The sequence below is a fragment of the Scophthalmus maximus genome, chromosome 2, assembly GCF_022379125.1.
Source record: "Scophthalmus maximus strain ysfricsl-2021 chromosome 2, ASM2237912v1, whole genome shotgun sequence".
In the NCBI taxonomy this organism is placed as follows: Eukaryota; Metazoa; Chordata; class Actinopteri; order Pleuronectiformes; family Scophthalmidae; genus Scophthalmus; species Scophthalmus maximus.
This window is the reverse complement of record NC_061516.1, coordinates 3,153,199-3,174,284: the sequence shown is the minus strand read 5'-3', so window position 1 is coordinate 3,174,284 and position 21,086 is coordinate 3,153,199. Positions and strand designations below refer to the sequence as shown.

General features: G+C 42.8%; 1 protein-coding gene across 2 annotated transcripts; it reads left to right on the top strand.

The window, feature by feature from the left end:
* The first annotated feature begins 325 nt into the window (after window positions 1-325).
* LOC118301549 (DNA-binding protein SATB2-like) lies at window positions 326-20,738 on the top strand. Of its 2 annotated transcripts, none has more exons than XM_035627162.2 (12): window positions 326-534; window positions 5,913-6,149; window positions 8,328-8,513; window positions 10,816-10,942; window positions 11,175-11,298; window positions 12,556-12,658; window positions 14,348-14,398; window positions 14,586-15,100; window positions 15,203-15,433; window positions 15,630-15,782; window positions 17,586-17,777; window positions 18,940-20,738. In XM_035627162.2, the coding sequence occupies exons 2-12, from the start codon at window positions 5,957-5,959 to the stop codon at window positions 19,573-19,575; spliced, it is 2,511 nt and encodes an 836-aa protein (XP_035483055.2). In that variant the 5' UTR covers window positions 326-534; window positions 5,913-5,956; the 3' UTR covers window positions 19,576-20,738. The 2 variants fall into 2 exon arrangements, with proteins under 2 accessions (XP_035483055.2, XP_035483054.2); XM_035627161.2 differs by lacking the exon at window positions 326-534 and adding an exon at window positions 1,575-1,678.
* Window positions 20,739-21,086: the final 348 nt, after the last annotated feature.

Below are 21,086 nucleotides of genomic sequence, written 5' to 3'. Positions count from 1 at the left end.
CATGAATCACCTTTTTCCACTTCTTCTTCTCGTCCTCCTGTTCTCACAGCATCTGGGAAATTAATTATCCTTTCTAAATTCGTGATTGCATTATTCAGTTGACTTTCTATGGGGGGTACGCTTGTTTTTGCCCACAAAAGCACAACACTGCTTGTTTTTTCCCCACTGACTTACCTGTAACGATTTTTGTTTGAATAAATTCAACTTTCTTTTTTAATGTATGTCATTCTGTCTCTAGTTTTCCCTCCCTCAATCTACGTCCTCCCTCGTTCCTCCCTCCCTCTTCCTCTCTACATGTGTCATTTTACTGCTCTTTACACAGCAGGCAGCAGCAGTCTGCTCTCCTCACTCCTTGTCTTTACATCTCCTCTTGTGGTGTGTGTTTTCATTTTTTCCCCCTTTTAATCCCTCTTTTCTTTTCTTTTTTTTTGCAAAGGGAAACGTTGGAAAATTCATACTCTCTCAGGCTGGATTCACTCGTTTTCACCAATGGATGGAGTTTATTCCCCAGCAAGTACGGTGACGTCTTGAAAAGTGAGTGAGCGTTTACTGAAAAAGTTCTTCACCTCCAGGTACGCGGGATTATAAACTTGGCAAAATGTTAAAATAAATGAGTTGAAACGGAAAAACAAAATGATAAATGGTGATGCAAATATACAGACGTGCCTGTCGACGAGTTTACAAGTTTTATGGCAGTTTTGACGTTTACAGTATGTAAATATCAGACCAATTTCATGGGGAGATACATTCATATTTAGTATGTGTAAGTAAATGTCATGCAAGAGCAACAGATATGAATACAAGTAGCTTTGCTGAACTTAAACATGTGTAAAATCATCTTGTAACCATGTCCATAAAAAAAGTTAGCACGGCATCTTTTTTATGAGATATGACCTAAATATAACCAAACAAATTGTTTCAGTATTGTAATTTTTATTTAGTATTATATATATATATATATGTGTGTATGTGTGTGTGTGTGTGTGTATATGTGTATATATATATAGAGAGAGAGAGAGATAGATATAATGTGAATTATTTAAATAGGGCAGATTATGGTCAATTAAGGCTTTTAATCAGTTTTTGATCCTGTTTTAAGTTTGAACCGATTCCTTTTTTTGAAATATTTGATCCAATTTATATCATAAGATCAATATTCGTGAGTTCTTATAACTGCTGGGTTTCTATAAAGTGTGGACGCTTTGTTTTGCTTCGATTGAAAAATACATGTAGTATGCAAAAAACCGAATGGAGGTTGGTCGAATCCTGCTCCTACTCAGCTGTTTTAGCCACGAGCTTTGCTGCCGAATTCAATAATGATATGGACACCATTCAATATTCTGGCGTCGATCATTATTTTTTTTTTAAATAACTGACCCGTCCCGTGTGCACACAGCCGCAGCTAAAGCAATGGACGCTGCGCCTGGCTGTGCGTGCGATGTAGTGAAGCCATTGCGTGCTCACAACGGGACGATCATTCGTCACCTTCGTCTCGTCCCATCCGGCCAACTGTCATTTGTCCCAGCTGAATCGAACGCAGCCCTGATTATTAGCCCCGAGTCCATTAGCCGCACCTGTGCTCGTCGGGCTCTGTCGTCGGAGCCGCTAATACGACTGATGGAGAAGCCGCCGCGCAGACGACCCACTCGCCAGAAGTTGAAAAATCCACGACGGCGGAGTGAGTTATCAATGACACGCGTTTGCCGAAATTCACCTCGACGGCCCGGAGATGACGCCGGTGGCCAAGATGTGCGCCTCATTGCCGATAATGACTGACAATGAATAAGACAATTATTATCATTTTTCGATGCGTCCGAATGAAATGCGTTGGCAGACATTGGAGGAGCTACACCTCTGGTTCCAACAAGTGTAAAAAAAACAACAACTAAAAAAACCCCAATCTGACTTAGCGTCATTTAAGATGTTTTATGAAACAGATTAGAGGTGATGACAACGTGAGCGTTTCAAGAACGACACGTGACACAGTAATATGATGTTATAGCCCCGAATTATTTGTCTTTATTGCAGCCAAATAAATGATGGAAATCAATTCCCGAAAGGTTGATGAGTGATAAATGATCATAACATGAGTCCCACAGACTGATCGGTGATTTAAATGAACTTATTTGACAGTGGTGGGAAAAGCACACCAAAAATGAAAATCAAAAATCAAAAATCATTGTGGATTGGTGAAATGATCTCATACAGGCGTGTGATATGAACACTTCTATTGGCATTACATTACTATGCAATTGTGGTGCATTTAAAAAAAACAAATCTTAAACCTATATTGTTTGTCTTTTGTCTCTAAATAAAAGTTAAGCAGCTACTATTTGAAGAAATTTAGTGGAGTGTGGTGCATTCAAGTACAGTATAGAAGAGAAGGTTCAAGTGTTTTGACTGGTCGTCATTTGGGCTGCAGATCCAGATCAGTCATTCATTCAATCAGTCTGACATGTTTTACCTGCCGTCTTGTCAACCCGCCTGTGTGACGACCCTTGAATGCATGAATTTCTGCGGAACCAAAATCCAGCTCGTCCCTAATTCTGTCTGGGACGCCCTGCAACCTCCCAGGGGCCACTTGGGTGTCATCACACCCCACCGAGAGAATCCGCAGTTAACCCTAATTATAGTTAAGCACTCTTAAACACTTCAAGAGGCTCTGCTCAAATTGGACCCTGCCTAAATGAATTTGCTATTGTGGAGCCAGCTGAAGTTGTCTGTGCGTTTCTATGTGCTTTTTTCAGTCGGGGGGCTACTGAGTGTGTGTGACTGTACATTTGGCCTCCATGTGTGCTGGTGAAGTGAACAGGAGTCTGTGCTGGGAGTGTGTGGTCTCTTGGATGCACTCCCCCTGAAAGTGTTGCTTGAAGTTGTTTTATGTGCGTGTGTGTGAGTGAGTAAAAGTCACTTTGGTTTAATCGAGGCCCAAGTGAAGTCTTTTACCTTTTTGACTGAAATATGTATAGTTACTTTTTTGGGTGGTTTTCTTTTCCTCTATATCCTGGATAGTTAAGCCTTTTTCAGGACTGAAGTTAGAAAAAGAGGAGAAATAACATCACTCTTTGACTTTTCAGGTAATAATACCAAACTACGTTCTTACTTTATGAATATGATTGTAGTTGTTTCTTCCCCCTGACATTCTCAAGATAAAACAATTAGAGGGTGACACATATAGATTTTTGGGGGCCAATACTGATATTATGGAGTAAAAACTTTCCGATACCAATAAATCGGTTGATATATATGCAAAAAAAAGTGTCATTTATTCAGAAGATGTTGCTATCAAACCCTTATGAAAAAGGAATTCAGTAGATGCGTGATATGTTACAGTTTCACCGTAAACTTTGTTATGAATAACTAGAAATAAAGAGAACAGAAATATAACCAAATATATAGAACTTGAATTAAGAAAATACGGCTATTTTTTAAATGCAAAAAAACCTCTGGATTGTAGATTGCTCTGTGCATTTCCTCTGAACACCACAACCATCTTTTTTCCTTCCACATTTTATGTCTCCTCATTAATGACTTAAATATTGCTCTGGTTGGAGGAGAAATTATGAAGAAGGGAAAGGGGGGGTGGGGGTTGGTGATTATTATCCGTTGCCCCAAATATTCCAGAAATGTGTTTATTAAAAGTAGACCAAGCACATATAGATGGAAAGAGAGAAAGAAAGAGAGAGTACTTGGTGGTTTCCAAATGCTTTGATTTATTTTGTTCTGGTGGTTTGATAGCATGCAGCAGCTGTCTGAACCAGACCACGCGGGTGTTTTGCTAAAACGTACATGAAAACAGTAAAGTCTCATTGGCATTGTTGCCATGTTCGGTGTGTGTTGATTTGAGAAAATCACAGAGAGAAATAAAAGCATTTAGTTATTCCCCTCCCGGGGGGAGAAATGGCGCTCCACCAGGAGGAAAGAGGGAAGCGTTTCAGAGGTTTATGGGTTTTGTGGACTGGAGATCGCTCAGCATTGATTAAATCTTTCACGGTAATGGATTGATGGGAGAATTACAAAAGACAGTGTGGGATCAATGATCAGCAGCGGGATTGGCATTGTGGTCTTTTACAAGTGAAACTGCTTCTTAATTGTGAGAAATATTAAACATGGTATGCATGCTGTCTGATACAGGTTTCTGAGGGGAATGATTTTGGAGCATCATCTTTGTCATTTACAGGAGCCACAAAATCTGAATTTGGTCAAAGGGGAGGAAGTGTAGGTGGAGATGAGGTGGGACAACGAAGAAACAAGCCAACACATCTCACAGTGTTGGGATGAAACAACATCTATAAATCAAGTAAAACACCCCAGAACATTATATTCACACTAAATCCAACATGTCCTGAACCTTTTCTGCCGTGACTGACATATAATGATGTTATTAATCACTGGTGCATCAAGATTTTTAAATTCAGGTTCAGTTCTATAAAGTCATCCCCAAGCAGTAAAGAGAGAAACTGCTCAACTGTTCAAGTGGGGAACTTTTCGATTCATGCTGTGAGTTATTTTATCGTATTTTTATTTATTTATTCTTGTTTGTGTTGGACGGGCATTTTTATTGGCAGCACTTAATTTTGCATGTGTGCTTTATTATAATCATGTGTCGCTTTTTTTTGGTTTGGATTTGTGTGTCTCCCAGTGGAAACCACACAGTTTGCGTGAGTGTGTGTGTGTGTGTGTGTGTGCGGGGGGCACAAAGCAGAGGGAGAGCAGACGGTGCAGCATTTATGAAGCTGCACATTTTGGTTTGACTATTTGTGCACATTTCGTGAATATTTGCTGATTTTTGAACGTGAAATGTATGATGTTTTAAAGTAGACGGAGCAAACGACAACCCCAAAACACTTTTTATTTTTTTTATGTCTTGTTATGTTGCTGTATAACAACTTATACAAAGTAGAGGATTAAATCATATCCACTACTCCCTTTATGCCATCATGACATGAACATACTAATATCACACCTATTACATAAAGCCATTTGTTGACAGAAATATTAAGCAAGTTCAGCTTTAGTACATACAGATTTAATTAGCACAACCTCAGCTCATGTGGATATATATCATAATTGTCATTACGGTGGAACAGTATGCAGCAAGGAAGAATCCAGAGTAGAACATGAAAATTCTGAGTTCATCATTATGATACTGTTTTTATTCTATAATTTAATTCTACGCAATTTTCTCCCCAAAGTGCACCGTCAGTGTTCCGTACTCGCCTCGCACACCTTCACATCTGTCATTACCGTATAATGTGTTGTGTACTTCTGCGTCTGAACAAAGTAATAATAAACTTGTCTGTATTTGGTCTGTGAGTGAACGCCACGCCACTTTGCCGACCTGTGATCCGTTCCAGATGACTCCGTCCGTCTGTTGTGGTCGTCCCCCTCTGTCTCTCTCTCGAGTGCACATAGCAAAGAAATGTGCTGGTCGGGGAGGGAAGGAACAGAGCTTTTTGATGATGAAAAATGTCTAGTGGCTCTTCACTGTCAACAGAGCTGCTTCATCTACAGTGTGTAGATTAACTGTAGGTGGACTTTTGTTTTCCTTTCTCCAACGGGAGAGATTTTCCTGATATAGTAGCTGCATCATTTCTGCTGCTCTAACTAAAACTTTAAATAAAAATGGTCAAATACATGTTATCATCTGTTTCCAATGATATTCAGTCAGTTCCCTTCCTGCTCATATTAGGATTTAACCTAAATAAAATCTAACAGCTGCAAAGTTTTGTGGTTTTACGTCAATTCTGTTGCGGTATGTTTCTTTTATTTGTTAATCCCAAAATATCTTGGAGATTTGAAAAAGTACCGCCTTAATCTTAGAGATCACATCAGATGTTTTCCTAAGAGCGTCCTTTTCATGCCAAGGTGACCACAATGTACTGAAGCGGCCTCCCTCTCTTTCCTCCCAGCTTCACACACTGTGCTGGGTGCTCCTCCTGAGGCGTTCATTGGCATGGAGCAGCACGGAGGTGCGGGAGGGGGAGCGGAGAACCCCGGCCCTCAGGACTGCGCCAGCCCAGAGGAGAGGGGGGAGAGCCCTGCCTCCAGCGGCCCCCCGCCCTGCAAGTTGAGCTGTGTGGAGGTCAACGGCAGCCCCGCAAACCCACAAACCCGACAGAACAGCACGCCGCTGAGACCACTAGGAGGTAAGGCATGAAGACGAGCACATACTGCTGCGATACATAGACACACGCACCTGCTCAAACACAAGAGTTAACTCATTTTTTGAGACATTAGACATAAAATATTCAATTGACTTAACTGTCTTTTTGTGCTTTATTACAAGTCAAGAAACATCAATTTGGCAGACACATCAATATACACAAAAATGCACAAAAAGGGCCAAATGTAAGCAGAGCGAAGAATATGTGTAACTTCTCAGAAGAAAAAGTTCAGAACAAAGAGTAGTGGTAAAGTCAATGAAAGTGCACATACACTTTAACATTATGTTACATAGATGTTACACAAATTCTCCTTGAAAATATGTTTCCTCCCTTAACCCCTTCACAATACGTCCCCCCTCAACCACACAGCTGACGCACTACCACATACATTAATTTACCAGAAATAAAGGCAGAATTTAGGTCCCACCGTTTCTCCTGATGTAGTTCTTCCAGAGCTTCTTATAGACACATGTAATCACGACCTTATATAGTACATACTGTGACCACATATTAAGTACCTTCATGTATATAAGTATAGAGTTAAGTGGGGGGAGAGGAACCTGAATGCTTCGAGGCCTGGATTCAGTTAGACATTGAAAATGTTCCTCAGATGTCCTTTTCCATTCTGACACAATACTCTTTTTTTCTTTTCTTTTTTTCCCTCTGTCACACTTTATCCCAGAGGCCTTTGTGGGCTTTCAATCTGTTATTCATTTTATTTCTGTCATGTTTAAAAATGTACCCATCAGTTTCTTAGAGCCCAAGGTGAGTCTTGTCTGATCAACGGCCAGAAAACCAAAGATACCATTATCAGTCAAACTTGCAGTGATATGAAGAGAAAATCAGAAATCCTTAGTTTTAAAAAAACAGATGCAGAGATTGTTTGGAACAATAATCGACTTTGACATCAGGGAGAAGAAGAGGGGAGGATGCTCCACATCCAGAAAGACTTTGCAATGTATTCACAATACAGTAGGTCGATCATAGTCAGACAATGTAAATTGTTTTTTTTAAATTTGTAATCTGGGCTCATTACATTGTGTAATCTGATTATGTAACCCTGATGACATGTCATCTGTTAATACCTAATGCTGCAGAACAGGTAACGCACATTCTGTGTTGGCATGGCATGCAGAGTCTAAAATACCCAACATGGAAAACACTCATGCACAAATGCCCATTATTCTCTCATGCAGTTGAAAACATCATCATGCATCATCACACAAACATTGTAACAATGTACACACACACACACACACACACACACACACACACACACACACACACACACACACACTGACTTTCTGCTGTGCTGCCTCCCTCCACCCTTCCACTGAGTGGTTGGCTTGTTGGCTGATATTGCGCCTGATGCTGCTGCGGTTTGGCTCCAGCTGATCTGACGCTGCCTCATCCCGAGGCGGATTGATGGCTTGTTAATTAGCAGTTCCTGTGGGACACTGGATGGGGCGTGAACGGGCCGGGGCTCGGAGGAGCTCTTCTTGGTACTTTCCCAAGAAGTCACGTCTAGACCCAACATCTTGTTTAGGAACCGGGGTTCACCGCTGAAGTTATGGAATCCCTCCTGAGTGCTCCGTGATATAGATATTATATCCAGCAGCACTTTAAGAGTGGTTCTGGAAACGGGTCTTGTTCCTTGTGGGTTTTAATATGTGGTGAAAACACAAGCGCAGTCGTACAAATCTCACACTGACTTACAATCACACTGGTAGCTGCCCAGTGTGACCAGTCTTCTACTGAGACCACCAAGCAGCTCGACTGACTCACTGCACAAGTCAAGACAGAAGTTTGTTGAAACATATCGGCCGTCCGCCGCTGTTTCTGTAGAACTCCCTTACACGGAGATCCTATTCACACTATGTATCTAGCTTTAAAATCTTCCCCAAAAAGTTCCTCTCTCAGATGTCTGTCTACAATCAGTAAAGCGGAAATAATCTATAGGCTACCCGGGGTTGTTTGGTTATCATTTTGAGGTTGTTGGTTTTTAATCAAATGCAGTTTGGACCCCAAGTCCTTAATTTATGTGAAAATTTACCCAAAAAAGTGGTGCTGCCTAACAATCCAGCGGGGACCATATGATTTCCGGTCTACTACATGTAAATCTGCAAATCTCTACCAATCCCTGTCTTGTCTGTCTGGCAGGTCTGATGATCCCAGTCTATTGTGTGGTCGAGCACGCAGACGTGGGAGTGACCAGCGACTGTGACGGCCGTGGCGAACGCCACGCCGAGTTTGTGCTTGTTCGTAAGGACGTCCTCTTCACCCAGCTGGTGGAGACGGCGCTGGCCGCCCTCGGCTACTCGCACCACTCGGCCGTGCAGGCTCGTGGTAAGTATTGAGTGGGTATGGGTTCAAATCCATACATTCATGTACGTGTGATATGATTGGTTCTCACTTAAATGATAAGTTTTAATGTACACTGATGCCAACTTTGGAGAAACTGTGCTCTGTTAAGATATTATGGTTTGAAGAGAGATGTCTTTTGAGGTACATTTTCTTGATTGACAGTCGGGGTGGTTTCAACTTCCTCCTCAGCTCCACCTAGATTTCCTGTATTTGCAAAAAATTGAACTTCTGTCAGTGAAATGAGGGCGAGCAGTGAAACCCAGGAAATTACATTAGACACCCCTGTCTAAGTTAATGACAAAAACAAAAAAACAAAAAAACAAAAAGATGGTTTATTCACATTTGTTAACAAATACTCATCTTTCATACCACGCTGTTTGGTAATTCATGAGTAATTAATTATTTCCTCAGCAGCTGAACAAGAGTACAATTGCTTTCCAGATGGGTGGGGTTTACTACATGGGTACGACGAGTACTGCAAATATTAGGCGATTACAGGAAAGGTATTCTAAAGATGAATCCATCTTTCTCTAACATTTGTCTGATAACTCAGTCCAACCACCTGGCGGCAGGAAGGTCTGTATCTGTGCATCTCAGGCCAGCACGAAATCTCTTTCTCATCGTTTTGAGATCAAAACAAGAGGGAAGAAAACCACGAAACAGCAGCAAACACACACACACACTCTCTCACACACACACACACACACACACACACACACACACACACACACACAGAAAGAAGGGCAGTTTGACATTCCTGGTGTGTCCCCATAAACACAGGGCGCTGCGACCAAGTGGCCGACGCCCTGCGACCCCCTCGCCTCTCCCAAACAGCTAGGTTTTGTTCTGAGAAATAAGCCTTTTCTTTTCAAATAAATATTTTTTGGCTAGAGTCATGCATTTTTTTCCCCCCAGTGTGGTCACGACCAAAATTATACAGTCTCCGCTATTTTCTTCTGCGATTGAATTGCATCTCATAACTTTGACTGGATGAGTATTTTTAAGCTCTTAACTGGCACAGGGGATTTTTTTTTCTTTAATTAACTTGCACATTAAGGCTAATTAAAAAGAAGCCATTTCTTATTTGGTGTATATGGTTTCTGCTCAGAGTTTTACATGGTCTTAGGTAAATTGCTGGGCAAAAAGAAACAAAAAACTAAATTTAATTTAAGGCTTTGTTTTGGGAGGAATTTTACTGACTACTCATTTAAAAATACCCATTTACTGTTTTAAAGCTGTTAAGTGGATCCCAGATACAAACCAAATCCTATTTTAAGAAACACACCGCAGTTCAGACAATTTATCTCTTACCCAAATTATTATAAGCATATTTAAATACACTCTACTGAGGTACTTTCAATAGTTTATGTAATTATCTGTCAGTGTAATTCAGACATGGGCAGGTTTCCTCTAAGTGCTGCATTAAACAGAGAAAAATATTTTTAAACCGATTTATTCATGCTCTTGACAATCTGTAACATATTTTCCAAAAATGTATAAATAGCCTCAAAATCAGACGAAAGTGTCATTTCATTTCATGAGAGTTTCTGCAAGTTACTTCACAAAAAGCCTGGAGAGCTGTGTCAATCCTATTGTCATTTTACAGAATAGCTGTCACAATGACGTCACAGTGTTTATTCAGTGCATCAACATCAAACTGCCGCTCTCTTTCACAGCCTGCTCTCATCTTTAATGTTGAGCGGATTTTCCATTTCTCCTCAGATTAATCGGCTGTAGCGTCCAAAGAGAACAGCCTTTGTTCTTGTGCCCCTATCACCATATCGCCACCATCATGAAGACACACACACACACACACACACACACACAGTTGAGGTTGGCAGGCCAGGGCCAGGCCGGATCTGGGTTTGATTTAGCAGGTCCTAACTTGATTAAGCCTGTTTAGATTTGCACGTCTAGTCACGGTCGTATCAAGGCCGAGGGAATGTTCAGCCCCGGATGATGCTCCAAGACCGGGAGTGTTGAACGGGCTGGTCAAACAGCACCAGCAGGCTGGATTTACATTGATAAATGATGGCAGGTAATGGAAACTGAATGCCTAACAGCCAAGAGAAGCCAGTTTAGACTTTTAACAGACGATTAGTACATGCATTCATTGTGTGTGTGTGTGTGTGTGTGTGTGTGTGTGTGTGTGTGTGTGTGTGTGTGTGTGTGTGTGTGTGTGTGTGTGTGTGTGTGTGTGTGTGTGTGTGTGTGTGTGTGTGTGTGTGTGTGTGTGTGTGTGTGTGTGTGTGTGTGTGTGTGTGTGTGTGTGTGTTCTCTCCAGGCATCATTAAAGTGGGCCGGTGGAAGCCCATGCCCATCCATTACCTGACAGACACACCAGAGGCAACGGTGGCCGACATGCTGCTGGATGTTTACCACATGGTCACACTACGGATCCTCCTGCACAGGTCAGCTGTGTGTGTGTGTGTGTGTGTGTGTGTGTGTGTGTGTGTGTGTGTGTGTGTGTGTGTGTGTGTGTGTGTGTGTGTGTGTGTGTGTGTGTTGTGTGTTGTGTGTGAGTTATTTAATGATTACAAGCAGGTTGTTGGATTTGTTTCTGTTGTTTTCACCACTTTGCTAACTTGACCAGTGGATCAGTATCAGCGTATCTAATAACGGAGCCCTTTCTTCGTCGTGCAGCTTCGCCCGGCTGGAGGAGCTGCCGTCAGAGCAGTGGACCCACGCCACGGTGAGGAACGCCCTCAGAGGGCTGCTCCGAGAGACCAACCAGAGCGCTCTGGCCAAGGAGTGTCCTCTCTCCCAGGTAACTGCTCAACAGCACTACGGCAACAGGGCAGCAGCTGCATACACCTGTTTTCAACTGAAAGGTCTTGACCAGGAGGAGTGTTGGTAAAACTGGGTGTTTAAAAAAGTGCTTGGGGCTTTACATTTTGAGATGCAATACTAGCCCAACTCTCACTGCATCTAAAGTTTATTTTTCACACATTTTATGAAGAAAGTTCTTTTCATACAAGTGTTCTTTTCATTATAAGTTGATTTTCTATTTTCTATTCTCAATTCAGTTTGCTATTAAAAAGTATTTGAGAAGCAGCAAGACATCAGAAATGATTTTGCCTTTTGTTAAATGATTATCAAAATAGCTGCTGGTTTATTGTCTGTCAATCAGTTAATTGATTTGACAATTGTAGAACTGATATATAATTTTTTCTTTTTAATTTAAACTTCCTGGTTGACTGATCATGGATTACCTTATTTTAATTATTACATTTGTGCTAGTAGCAAGTAATGAGGGCGAGAGATGGGGTTGAATCCCTTTTCTAGCGCTGTGTGTGTGTTCCTTTTTTGCAAACACACACAGCTGAAAGTATTTTCTATAAACACATATGGTTTCATCATCAGTTACCCACACATTTGCAATGTGTAATCTGTCTCACACACACACACAAATATTGATACCATCCCATGGGAAAGGATGCAAATACACACACCTCAATTATCCTCCTCTCACACACCCTGCAGTCATTAGACTCGAGAGTGTGTCATTTTGACTTGTGATTTATACGCAGGACTTAGTCATGATGTAATTAGTGATTAGGGGAAGCGTGTGGGTGGTGTGTGTTTGCCGTCTGACTCATGTGAGTTTTAATCCTCCATGTTTCCCATGTAGAGCTTTCGCTACACACTTTGACTCTGTGTATCTCCGGCTCTGAGGAACTGACCGCGGTGCATGTTGACACAAGGAGTGAAGAGTTTTTAATGAATCAGCAGTGAGCTGGTCAGCAGCGAAATCTCCAGGCAGCAGACCTCGGGTTTTATTATCTCAGCTTTTTCTTGAATCATATGAAAGAGTGGTGTTGAGAATAAACAGAATCAGTCAAAAAAAGTTGTTTTATTTTACACGTGGCCCAGATTCTCTCTCTAAAAGATGCTGTCACAGATTAGATTAACAGCTTAAACATTGTGAAGCGCTTCTGTCCAGGTTGAATTTGAGTAGATACCTTTTCCTCTGAAATGTATTATTCCTCAGACTCTCCCATCTGTCTGTCTCTCTCTCTTTCAGAGTATGATCTCGGCGATAGTGAATAGTTCCTTCTACGCCAACGTCTCCACCTCAAAATGCCAAGAGTTTGGACGCTGGTATAAGAAGTACAAACGCATCAAAGGTAACTCTTGATCCAACTCTCGTCCAGTTCCAAAGCTTGTGTCACTGTTTTAAATCACCTGAAGAGAACAAGTTATATTCCCAAGTGTATTTTTTACCTGTGAGCAGCAGCAAACTACAGACAACTTCTGTTCATAAATCAAATCCTGAATTGGTCTTTCAAAAGTTAAACTCCTGAATAAATTGGTTGTCACAGCTGAAAAGAAATCTGCATTGTAAAACTCAAACACATGCACACTCTCCGATTGTCTCCCGGGTTATTGCGGCGGACGTAATCACAATTTTTAACAGTAATCTGGCTCCTTGTCTGCCATTGTTTGTGGTGTTCACTACCTCCCCATTTAAGCGTCCATCTCCTGCCTTGTAAAAAACTTTACAGCTTCTGTGACCAACTCTCCTGCACTTGAACCGTCAACTGTTCAGCTGTTTACACTTTATTCTGCCTCATGTTGCTTCCACAACTCAAAAAAGTGGCGACTGTCGCAACTCTCTCCAATCTGACACTCAGCGCTAATCACAACTCCGCTGAGTTTCGACTCACCTGCCTCGCTGCCTTTGTTTCCGTGACTCCGTCGGCCTCGGATGAAAACCTTTATTTAAATAAAGGTTTTTCATTCTTCTATCCACCCCCGGTAGGTTTACGAGCATGTGTCAGCCTGCATGTGTCTAATGTGCAGCATGAGATGTCTGTCAGTGACAGCTCTCAGTAGGAAGGAGCTGTCACATGGTTCACATTAATGTCACCCTTAATACACATGACAAAACTAAATGCTCTTAACTCCTAATGGAAAACAGCAGCAGCCACCCCCAACACACACACAAACACATACACACATACACACACACACACACACACACACACAGCACCAAAAGCCAGCAATAAGAGCTCCTCTTACACTTATTCCACACACACACACACACACACACACATACACACACACACACACATACACACACGCACGCACGCACGCACGCACACACACACACACACACACACACACACACACACACACACACAGAGGGAAGGTAAAAAGCTGAAGCCCTGCCAAACCTCACTCCAACTTTTATTCCCTTAATAACCGAAAATGCGACTCTCAACCAAACCCAGTAGAGGCATAATAAGAAGCAGATTTGTGTGGAGAAGAGCAGAGAGGCCGTTAAAAATCCAGAACAGAAGAGACTCGGGTTCAACGCAGTGACAGAGAGGAAACATTCTTCACTTATTTGATAAACCTATCCTGAGATAGCTTGCGAGTGAAAAGCGAACCCGTACCTCTGCATCAACCTGTGGCTCAGTTCTTCTCCTCACACTCATTGTGATGCTGTGATTTTTTAAATTTGCAGATAACAACAATATTTTTTGTTGCTATTTTCACCATAATAAAATGCAACTTGGCTTTTACAGACTCTGGATGATAATGTGAAAATGTGGTTTCTAGAAATTCGATTGAAAGTATTAATGTTCCAGATATAATGTAAAAGAAAGTACTTTTGTGTTCACGTTCAACAATGTTTTTGTTGCATGGAGGGAAATCTAATGTTCTGATCTATTGTGTCGTGCTATGACAAATACATGTTACTGATGTATAATGTGCAGAACCAAAGAACTTCTGTCCTTTACTAATTTGGACGTTTATACTGTATGTGCAAAGCATGGGTGAAATTTACCGCTCTTTTGTTTCCCCCTCAGGTGAATACATGGAGAAGATGTGGTCAGCACAGGACAAATCAGATATAAAAGGTACATTTAGAAATTAATGATTTTAGAGTTATATGCTGCATCTTGTGATAACCATGGTGTGTGTGTGTGTGTGTGTGTGTGTGTGTGTGTGTGTGTGTGTGTGTGTGTGTGTGTGTGTGTGTGTGTGTGTGTGTGTGTGTGTGTGTGTGTGTGTGTGTGTGTGTGTGTGTGTGTGTGTGTGGCACAGTGGAGAGGGAATTGGACCTTAGCATCATCAGCCAGCGCCCTCCCTCTCTCTTACCCTCCTCCACCCATTTGGGCACCATTGGTGGCCCCGGAGCTCTTCCCATCAAGAGTGTCCTCGTAGATGCCCACAACCCCACTCAGCCTCACTGTCTGCCCCACCCCGCCAACCAGCACCATCCCAATCCTCAGCTGCGTCCCCAGGCTCCACCGCTCCTGGGCCATGGCAGCCTCCTGTCCCCTCAGCTCGTCCGTCAGCAGCTCGCCATGGCTCACCTTATCAACCAACAGCTGGCTGTCAGCCGCCTGCTCGCCCACCAGCACCCACAGGGAGTCAACCAGCAGTTCCTCAACCACCCGCCCATCGCCAAGGCCTGCAAGGGCACAGCCAATGAGCCAGGCCTCAACTGTTCAGGGCCGGAAGTCTCCCCTGACATTTACCAGCAGGTCAGGAACGAGCTGAAGAGGGCCAGCGTTTCCCAAGCAGTATTTGCCCGGGTGGCTTTTAACCGCACACAGGTAAACTGAAATAAAATGGTCTCAACGTTTACCAGAGATGATATACTGAAGTTTATTACCTAAAACATAACTGTGTGATGGGTGTGTGTGTGTTTGCTGCAGGGCTTGCTGTCAGAGATCCTTCGCAAGGAGGAGGACGTCCGCGCTGCCTCTCAGTCGCTGCTGGTCAACCTGAAGGCAATGCAGAACTTCCTCAACCTCCCCGAGGGCGAGCGAGACCGCATCTACCAGGAGGAGAGAGAGAGGAGCACCAACACCAACCACATCCTCTCCACCAACCACATCCACTCCACCAACCACATCTCCAATACAAGCACACACAGACACACACAGGTACACAGCACTGCACAATAATACTTCCTAATACCAGCTCTGCACCTACAAATGTAATTAGACACAAGAATGTTTCTGCCATTTTTTTTGGCAATGATATAAGTAATACTAAACAATAAAACAATACTATCCACTTTATTGTCATGTAACCAGGCCTCCATTGAGATTTAAAACCACTGTTTCCCACTGTGTTTAGTCAAAGTGCAGCGTGCCCAGTGTCGAGCTGCCGCTGAAGCTCGACTCGCTTGTGAACATCACGTCGGGGATCTACGAGGAGATCCAGCAGGAGATGAAGAGGGCGAAGGTCTCGCAGGCTCTGTTCGCCAAGGTGGCTGCCAATAAAAGTCAGGTCAGTTCCAATTAAACAGCAGTTTGTAAAAGCTTAATGATCAACGCCAGGATTTCATTATAGCACCATGACTACACGGATGCTGTGTAGAAAGACTCGAGCCTGTGGCTGGGGTGGCTAAGTGGATAGACACACATATATATCGAGGTTTATGCCCCGACGCAGAGGTCCAGCGTTTGAATCCAACCTGTGACGATTTCCTGCATGTCTTCCTCCCTCTCTCTCCCCTTTCTCAACTAGCTGTCCTGTCCTAAAAAGCCCCAATAAATAATCTTTAAAAAAAGAAAGACTCGAGCCTCAACTAGTCGAGATACAAAACATATTTGAGATTATGTGACGTAAAGATGCTCAACATGATAATCCAAGCAGAGATAAGGGTCTTCAAAAAAATACAATATATAGCAAAACTTTTTCCAAGCTTTTTATATATTTGTTTATTCGTACAGGGTCTCGTTAAGATTTTAAATAAAGTTGTTGTTTTTAATGTTTACATCCATAAACATCCTGTGATACATGTACACAGTTCCTTGCTGAGTTCATGATGTTTGAAAGAGCTGATGAGGGTGTAACAGGGAGGTGTGCGACTGCGTGTGTGGCCGTGCGGAGTATCTGATTACCCGCTGTGGCATACCATCATGTCTCCATCCTCAGATAAACAATGCGGGTGATCGAGGTCGAGATCAAAGGCCGAGTCTGCGCTGCAGTAAGGGAGAGGGAGAGAGGGGGAGAAGAAGAGGAAGATCGCTTTCAAAAGCAATTTAAATGTCTTCACATTATCGACAAAACTAACTTGTTACCGACGACAACAACTTTAGAGAAAGTGCTTGAGAGACGCCGAGTTAGATGCTGACGTGATAAAATGGACTGAAATGGAGTGAGGGATGAAGGAAGAACAGAAGGATGTGAGGAAGAAGAGAGAGACTAGATGATGGGAGGGATGATCACATTATTACCATTAATTTCCAGGCTGAAGGCTGCGCATAAACAACAGCTGGTGGCAGATCCTGGGTCAGCCTAGCAGATATAATCTAATCTTCACACACACACACACACACACACACACACACACACACACACACACTGTTCCCCTCAGACATTTTTTTTCTTTCTCCTCTTTGGGAGAAACTTCTGTTCTGTTGTAGTCTACGAAAAGTGAAAAGCATGTTTATTTTAGAATTGTCCGTTCACAGTAGTTTACGAGTCAACTCGTACAATTCTAATTCCTTAGCAGTGTCATTCATTTAACTTCTTTCATGTAATGTTGCATTTGTCCCATAAAATCTGCTACAAAAAGGTTCCTCCACAATTGGAAATAATCAGAACACAAAAACAGAAATGGGTATTGTACTAAAGAATATAAAAACTTTACCCATTAAATCACCATATAATGAGTAACCAAACGTGAAATGCACATAAATCACATAACGATCAAAGCCTTATTCTCCTCAGGGAGATCATTACTGACCTGTTTTTACAGAACATGGTTGTGTACTTGAATATAGCACGGAGCACTGAGCTCTTCACCAAAGCTTGTACTCTGAAGTTGTTTGTCATGAAACAATATGTTTGCAATTTTGGGTTTGTACTAAACATGAGCCAGCAGTATTTCCTGATACACAAGGAACAATTTGCGCTGTCATGATTTCCACGTGGTGTTTTGAGGAAAAGTTTTAGTTTTTTTTATCACACTAATCCAGGGAGGTCTATGCAAAGTATTCTATTTAAAGATATTTCTGCTAAACTGCTAGTCAGGGGTCTTCACAAGTCTATTTTTGTCAAACCTGTTCTCCGTGTGTGTTCCAGGGTTGGCTGTGCGAGCTGCTCAGGTGGAAAGAGTGCCCGAGCCCCGATAACCGCACGCTGTGGGAGAACCTGTGCACCATCCGGAGGTTCCTGGGGTTACCGCAGTCCGACCGAGACCAGGTGTATGAAGAGGAGTCGAGGCAGCAGCACAGCGACCGGCTCCACACCGTCCTCCACATCCCTGAGCAGCAGGTACAAACCCGCGAACAAAGTTGTACCAGCAAGCTTGTTTTTGTCCCATTACAATGATAGTTTGTATATTAGTACAAGTTTGGGAACATCTGTGTTTATTTTGGTGTAAAAAATCTGCACGAATCCAGTGTTTTTACAATCCATGTGCACATTTTCTCACTTTTTTTATGAGTGAGAATATGTGAAAACCAGCATGTCATTTCTTTTTGGTTTTTTCGAAAAGCTTCCTCTGTGTGATCCCACCACCTGCTCCCCTCAGCAGCCCTCCTCTTTGTCATGTTTGTGTCCCATAAGTCATTGGAAATAGAAGTGGTAAATGACCAGCCCACACATTTCCTGCTAAACACTCCTCCATCCCACCCGCTCCTCGAAACCAAAATGCCCTCCCTTCTGGCCCTTACCTCAATATTATTCAGAACACAGCCTGTAATTATTGAAGCAGAGAAAAAGGAATTGCCATTATCTTTATTTAGGTCCTTTAATTTTGATGGGCCCCAGATTTATGGCGTTGGATTCCTGTGTTTGGGTGTGCGGGCCGCCCCGCCCTGTTAATAAGCTCGAGTATTGCGGCCGGTTGTGTGATGAATCCGGGGAGTTTAGCGTGCATGTCGGCATCTGATGGATGCTGGTCAATCACACTTCCGCTTGTAGAACATTTCCTCTGAATCAGAGGGGCATTGAGCAAGAGTTGCTGAGCCGTTCACTTGTTACTGCGGCGATGAGGAGTGTGAGGTCTGTATGCTGAGAGTCTTGAGTCATGTTCACATACACTGTGAGGGAAGTGTAGTTTAATGCCGTTGTGTCTCGACAGCCACTTGTTGTCTAGAAGACTCACTGCAGTAATGGATGTACTGGTTCTTACACAGAGCTTTCTTTTTTTAATGTTGTATAATTTTTGGATCCATAACAGCAGAGAAGTTATTTCTATACAACAAATCAAACCTTGCGTAAAGCCGTATACTATAATTTACACTGACCATTGATGGTCATGTATGTGGGTGGAAGAATATGCAAACAAAGACAATACATTTAGGGAAAAGCTCCAGAAGAATCTAATAAGTTGTCCTTTAATTTTTGTTCAATCTACTGTTGAACTGAAATTTGACTCTTCTTGTTAATCGTCTTTACCAAAAAGTGAGTATTTATTCTTTGAATGATTCAGGCACTCCACAGACAGCCCCTGCCACCTCTGACATCCCCATCTCCGATTCATGAAGACCCACAGCCCGTCCCACTGCCGGTGTTGCATGGCTCAGAAGACGGGTCCCAGCGCGGGATGAGCCCCGGCCTCGGGGGCGGGGGACCGAAAAGAGCCCGTTCGCGTACACGGATTTCCTTGGAGGCCCTGGGGATCCTGCAGAGCTTCATTGGCGACATGGGCCTCTACCCCGACCAGGAGGCCATCCACACCCTGTCAGCTCAGCTGGACTTGCCCAAACACACCATTGTCAAGTTCTTCCAGAACCAGCGTTACAACGTCAAACACCACAACCAGGCCAGAGAGTCGGTCGCCGAGGACGACAGGGAGAGCTTGAATGCCAGCGAGGGAGGCGTTGGCATTCTGGAGGGCCAAGGGGAGGAGGGCTTCTCTGCATCCGACGAGTCAAGTGAGGACGGGAGAGGATCGGTGGAGGTGTTCAGAACAGAGGGAGGAGAGGAGAGAGAGGAGAGAGAGGAGAGAGAGGTGGAAATGGAGAAGGAAGAAGTGGATGATGGGAAAACCTCAGGGCCGGCAACTTCCTCCCTATCCCCCTACAGCAGTCTGGACAGCCCCCACTCTGCAGAGCAGCAGAGATAACAGCCGAGACACGAGACGGAGAGATCAGAGACAAACAGAGGACAGAGACACAACTGTGAAGACCACACACACACACACACACACACACACACACACACCCGTCACCTTTAACAGAGCTGATAATCAGAGCTCTATAATATCTGAAGAACTTTGGAAAATACTGATTAATGGTTTGACTGGAACGGGATCTGAAGGTATTGCCTACCTTCTGATACTGCCAGTCTTTTTGTTTTGATGCCGTCTGCAGAAGGTCTTATGCTGTCTGCAGAAGGATAATTTGAAATTCCACATCAGGAAAAAAATACATATTTCCTCCTAAATGTTAAGTGTTGTTTTCAGGTGAGGATGGAACAAGTATTAGATCGTCACTACATTCCTCACAGATGACACACGGTGGTACTCCACCAAACAATCTGCAGAAGAATTTTTGATCAGTTTTCATCCTAAAACTCTTCAGCCATCTTTAAAGATGACGAGCTTTATGTTTATTTGTTTATTACGTTTATGCCGAGAGGGCTCACACTGACGTTTTCCTTCTTATAGGCTGAGATGTCATTAAATGCATAACTTATTGTCAGAGTATCCTTCCCATGCCGTAAGCAGCCGCTACATCAACGGAGCTGAATGGGACACTTGAGCCTTTACTGACAATAAATCAATTCCATCCCACCACCACATATTAATATTTATTACTAACTTTGTATCTATAAAAATCAAATGATTATTGTTGTAATCATAGTTTTGCTATGGTTTAGTTTGATATGACTACAAATGTCTCTGTAAATGTGACAAAAAAAGAAGTCCGAGCTCAGTGTTACACAGTTTGAGTTTTAAAATGATGATCCTTTTTGTTTACTTTTTCTAAAACCGACTGAACAGTTTTCTAGTGGACGACAATGTACATTATGATGTAAATGATGACAATCCACCTGCAAAAGTGAACCTGTCGCCATACGTGGGAATGCAGCACTGACACTGTTTTGTGCTACAAAGGAACTGGGTATGAGAACAGACGATCTGCTGTTTCCTTTTGACAATCACCTCTGTCCTTGGATGGAGCGCACAACGTTTATCGATTGGTTCCACCTTCAATGTTTAACCATCGTTTGTTTGAGTCTGTTTGTCGCCAGGATGTGAAAATCTGATAAAACATTTCCAAAATATTCTCTTTTGTGGAAAGTTTGCCCTTTTTCCCCAGCCGGTGTGAACTACCTGTTGGAGTCACACATTTCCTGTGCTTTTCCTGTTTATTTGTCACTGTCAGGTATTCATACGCGGTCAGGAGGTAAATGTACAGTGAGTTGTCGCGCCAGATCACGACTGCACAGATATAAGAGAGCAGCTGAAAGTCCTTGTGTACAAGTAGGCGACGGAATAGTTGTCATCCTCGACTCTAACCACAAACACTATGAGGAGAACAAATGCAAAGTTCACAGTTTCACTTCACCAACCAAACCACAGACATATGAATATAAATAATAAAGCAGCCATAAAATCCAAATACCAAGTGA

Excerpts from the sequence above, each read along its gene's own strand:
- LOC118301549 (XM_035627161.2), top strand. The coding sequence starts at position 1,618 with ATGGAGAAGCCGCCGCGCAGACGACCCACTCGCCAGAAGTTGAAAAAT. Across the intron at positions 11,299-12,555 it reads AGGAGTGTCCTCTCTCCCAG|AGTATGATCTCGGCGATAGT; the intron begins GTAACTGCTCAA and ends TCTCTCTTTCAG. Across the intron at positions 14,399-14,585 it reads GGACAAATCAGATATAAAAG|TGGAGAGGGAATTGGACCTT; the intron begins GTACATTTAGAA and ends TGTGTGGCACAG.